The 3,910-nt window shown below is 33.7% G+C and overlaps 1 protein-coding gene across 2 annotated transcripts; it reads right to left on the bottom strand.

The window, feature by feature from the left end:
• Positions 1-543: 543 nt before the first annotated feature.
• On the bottom strand, positions 544-3,624 carry LOC104090817 (protein trichome birefringence-like 33). Of its 2 annotated transcripts, none has more exons than XM_009595996.4 (6): positions 3,253-3,624; positions 2,761-2,971; positions 1,915-2,086; positions 1,623-1,822; positions 1,208-1,366; positions 544-1,117 (listed from the first exon to the last, which is right to left on the bottom strand). In XM_009595996.4, exons 1-6 carry the CDS (start codon positions 3,440-3,442, stop codon positions 778-780), a joined length of 1,272 nt encoding a protein of 423 aa, XP_009594291.1. In that variant the 5' UTR covers positions 3,443-3,624; the 3' UTR covers positions 544-777. The 2 variants fall into 2 exon arrangements, with proteins under 2 accessions (XP_009594291.1, XP_070053134.1); XM_070197033.1 differs by having other exon boundaries at positions 1,915-2,094; positions 2,769-2,971; positions 3,253-3,523.
• Between the last annotated feature and the right edge of the window lie 286 nt (positions 3,625-3,910).

Raw genomic sequence — 3,910 nt, 5'->3', positions numbered from 1 at the left:
GTTCCGGCCTCAAGTTATCAACTTGCTAGTGACACCTTGCACACTTTTGTTAACTTGTATACCACTTCAACTATTTATACAATTTCTTATATATGTATGCGTAGTCTCACTAAAGTTTTCAGGTGGCATGCTATTTGAGTCTATCTGTCATTTCAATATTGTTCATTATTACTTTAAGTACATTGATATAAGCCTCGCTCTGTAATTAACCGTAGAGAATATTTTAGGCTTTATAATAGCTATTTAGCAATGACTATCAATAATTTTTGTATTGTGGTTCACTTAGGTGTGGTTGTCAGATTAATGGAAGGGGACAAGCATGAAATTAGGAGTTCAATATTCAAATTCTCCTATTTTTAAGTTTGTTTGGTAGGATTTTGGCTATCCATTGCTAATTTTTTGAGTTTTAGTTGCTAAGCCTAATCTTTAGCTAAAATCGTGCAAATAGTTGTTAGGAATGGTATATACATGCCAATTTTCCATAAATAAAATTAAAATAGAACTCTGATGCTCCAATTCCGGGGGTGGGGATAATGCAAACTATTTCTCTTTGCAAGAGTTCTTTTCACATAATTGCAAGAATTTTTCCTTTCACAATTTTTGCAAGAATCACTACATTTATACACAGATATTTCATTTTGTTAAAACAATTTTCTGTCCGCAAATGTCATCCAAAAAAAACAAATCAAAAACTAGGTAACGAAATTGATATCATCCTCCTCCACACAACCATTTTGAAAGTGTGGTAATACGAATTTGTTTCATGCTCTTAAGATCTCAAGGATAGAAAAGTTTGGCGAATAAAAGCTCATTCCAAGTATCTTGAAGACCAGGCAAACACCAATGCACACAATCAGCGTAGCTAACTGGATTTGCCAATTGCTCTGTTGTTAATGGATTCCATTGTTTCTTGTAAATTGAAGTGTGAGCATCTTTTCTGTAACTTGAGAGCTGTGTGATGTTGAGAAATGTAATGGGTACCTTTGTTTTACGAAACACTTCTCCAATCACTTGCATTATACTTTTTCTGCTATCTGATCCCCAGTAAGTTGGGTCCTCTATAATTTTTGTTTCATTGTAACAGTTCTTATTCGGTTCTCCTCCCCAATCTATGCTCCTGCAAAAATAAAAGTTAACTACTACATACTGTTATTTCCCAATATTAATATGACAAAAAAAAAAATCAACAAAAATTGAAGATTATTACTTTTGATGAGAAGGTGACATGCTAGTGAAAAAGACTCTGGTTTTCTTTGGATCCATGTTCTTTTTCACCCATCTCAGCATACTCTTCATTCCCATTCGATATGCATCCTCTGTTGATACTATCGCTATATCCTTCACCTCATCCTCAAAAGACCCTTGCCTGTTTCAATATCATTTAGCCCTTCGCAAACAGAAAAATCTAAATAGAAGAAATTTTACACTATCAATATATTTTGATAGATCATAGAAATTTATGTACTTAATTTTTAAAATTACCAAATTAGTCTTACTGGAGAAAATTGCATGATGTTGTAGTTTACTTTGATCTAATGTTACAAAACCTTTTTATAGTGCCAGGTAAGGCAGATGTGTTAAACTTTATTTGTAAAAAGAATAAGAGAGGGAAAGATAATTACAAAATGTTAAATTCTAGGCCGGTCATCCACCAAAGATAAGTATTGAAAACGACTATATCAGCCCCTTTCCAATTCTTTCCGTGCTTATTTATTGAACCTTTCCTCACAACTCTATCAGATATTCTATGTACCACTGCATCATCAGCATTTGATTCCAGCAAAAATGGTGCCCAGTAGAACTCAATCGTCGCGTTGTAATCCTGCAATATTAATTAAATTTAAGCTAAAGCAACATTTATTAAGTTGACGTAGTCATAGAATTGTGCTATATATGCAACTTTAAAATGATCACCTTGGCTGTGAAGACAGAGAGGGAGCCAAAAGTTTCCATGGACTTAGCATTCTCAGGAATGAGTCTGTGGAGAAGACAAACCATTGAAATATATTGTCCTCTGTTTAAGGAATCTCCCACGTATAGCATCCTCTTTCCTCGAAGAGTTTCCAGCATTAGTGTCGCATTGAAACTGCAATTGTCTCAGAAAACAGAGAATTAAAATTATTAAATTTCCATGCAATTATAGTGTGAAAATGATTAAAGAAAAATAAAATGGTCTCCCGCGTTCTAGCAGGTAATTAAGAGTTGTTGAACTACACATAATAAACCAACATTATCAAATATGGACGAAGAGTAAAATGTAGTCAACCAGTTTAATAAGATTAGTGAATGAATCATTTCTCAAACAAATAATAGCTAGAGGGCGAGTCACTAACAATCAACTTAGGTTTTCTTTTCGTGGCCTAGCTTTGTATGTCACACTCACATATGCATGTCTGTGACGGATCCAGAATTTAGAAGTTATCTATATTAACATAGAAGTTAGGGTTCTAATATATTTACAAGTTATGTGTATTAAGGTGGAAGTTTATGTTCGAAAATATGTCTTATACTTATTTTTCATACATATATAATGTTATAACTAAGGGATGATTAGATCTTATGTCACCTCTGACCGGTCAACTTGATCAAGGAAAAGAATTACGCATCAATTGGTTGTGGCTTCGTCTTGAAATTGTGATTTTTTAGGTGCAAGTGTCATTTAGTTGTGACTGATAATGTCCAATGATATGTTGGTTAATGATATAGTAGACGACTAAAGAAAAGATGTGCAAATTTGACTTAAAATTAAACTTGACATGCCTTGGAAGAGAACAACTATGAGGTTGCCATCTCCAATGCTGATAATTTTTGTCTGGTCGTCCATGTTCTTGGCAAGTTAACTGTGGCTGTATATAAGGACACTCTTCTTCCTCGTATAGCGGTCGGCTGTAATCACGAACCCACCTCCCACTGAACAAGTCGCACCCTTCCTCTGTCTCTCCAATGGCAAATGGCAACTTCTTGTTCTTCTCTACCACCATAATTCCAAACACATGCATAGTCAAATTATATACATTGATGACAATACAAAAACTTTTACGCTATCAGCTCACTCGAAAGGTAATTAATAATAACAGGTGGAATTAGTAGCCTAGAAAATAAGGTAAGTAATTAAAATTGTACTTATTACACTGTGATCATTAGATATAAGGTTATATTCTTTCAACTAAAACTATGTTCATGCATTCAAATCGATAAAACAAAAACTTTGCTGGAAAAAGAAGTGTCGAATATGATGAATGAATTACTCACTGATTCTTGAAACGGAATTGGGAGGACCAGATAGACTAGAATATTCAAGCTGGCTAAAAATGCAGCTAAAATCTTCACTATAAAGAATGGTGACAAAGACAATAAAAGCTAATAAAGTGAATAGAAAAGGAGAAAGACGAGTTTTTCTGAGAATAGAAGGCGAAGAAGAAGAGGAGGGAGGTGGCTTCATTGCTTTGAAGCCTTTGGCAATTGGCAGAGTGACTCTGTTTTTGTGTTTTGTTATGGTTTTAGTTAGGTAGTGTATGGCGTGAATAAATACAAGAAACAATGTAGGTTACGTTTGAAAATGGATTCTTTCCAGCAATTAAAAATATTATGATTTGAGGTCTTTATTGAATATGTAACTGTTCTTGTTATTATTGCGTTATCATCATTGTTATATTAGGTTTGAAGGAAAATTGAAAGAGGTAAAGGACACTACCAAGACTGTGGAATAATTTACACTAAGTAACAACATATTTAGTAGTTGGCTTCGTTTCATATATTCAGTTTAATATTATGATTGCACCAAACACATACAAAGGCAGCTATTTCGCAATAAAATAGCTAGCATTCGGTTTAGTGCGAATTAAATCATGTTTTTTTTCTCTTTCTTAATTTCTTAAAGCAAGTCTCATTATTGGTGCTATATTTCTAT

The sequence above is a fragment of the Nicotiana tomentosiformis genome, chromosome 3, assembly GCF_000390325.3.
Source record: "Nicotiana tomentosiformis chromosome 3, ASM39032v3, whole genome shotgun sequence".
Classification (NCBI taxonomy): domain Eukaryota; kingdom Viridiplantae; phylum Streptophyta; class Magnoliopsida; order Solanales; family Solanaceae; genus Nicotiana; species Nicotiana tomentosiformis.
This window is presented reverse-complemented; position numbering and strand designations above follow the sequence as displayed.

Bases quoted from the DNA above. Each gene is read 5' to 3' on its own strand.
- LOC104090817 (XM_009595996.4), bottom strand. From the start codon at position 3,442: ATGAAGCCACCTCCCTCCTCTTCTTCTTCGCCTTCTATTCTCAGAAAA. The intron at 2,972-3,252 runs GTGAGTAATTCA...TTATGGTGGTAG, and splicing joins CAATTCCGTTTCAAGAATCA to AGAAGAACAAGAAGTTGCCA. The intron at 1,118-1,207 runs GTAATAATCTTC...TTATTTTTGCAG, and splicing joins ATGTCACCTTCTCATCAAAA to GAGCATAGATTGGGGAGGAG.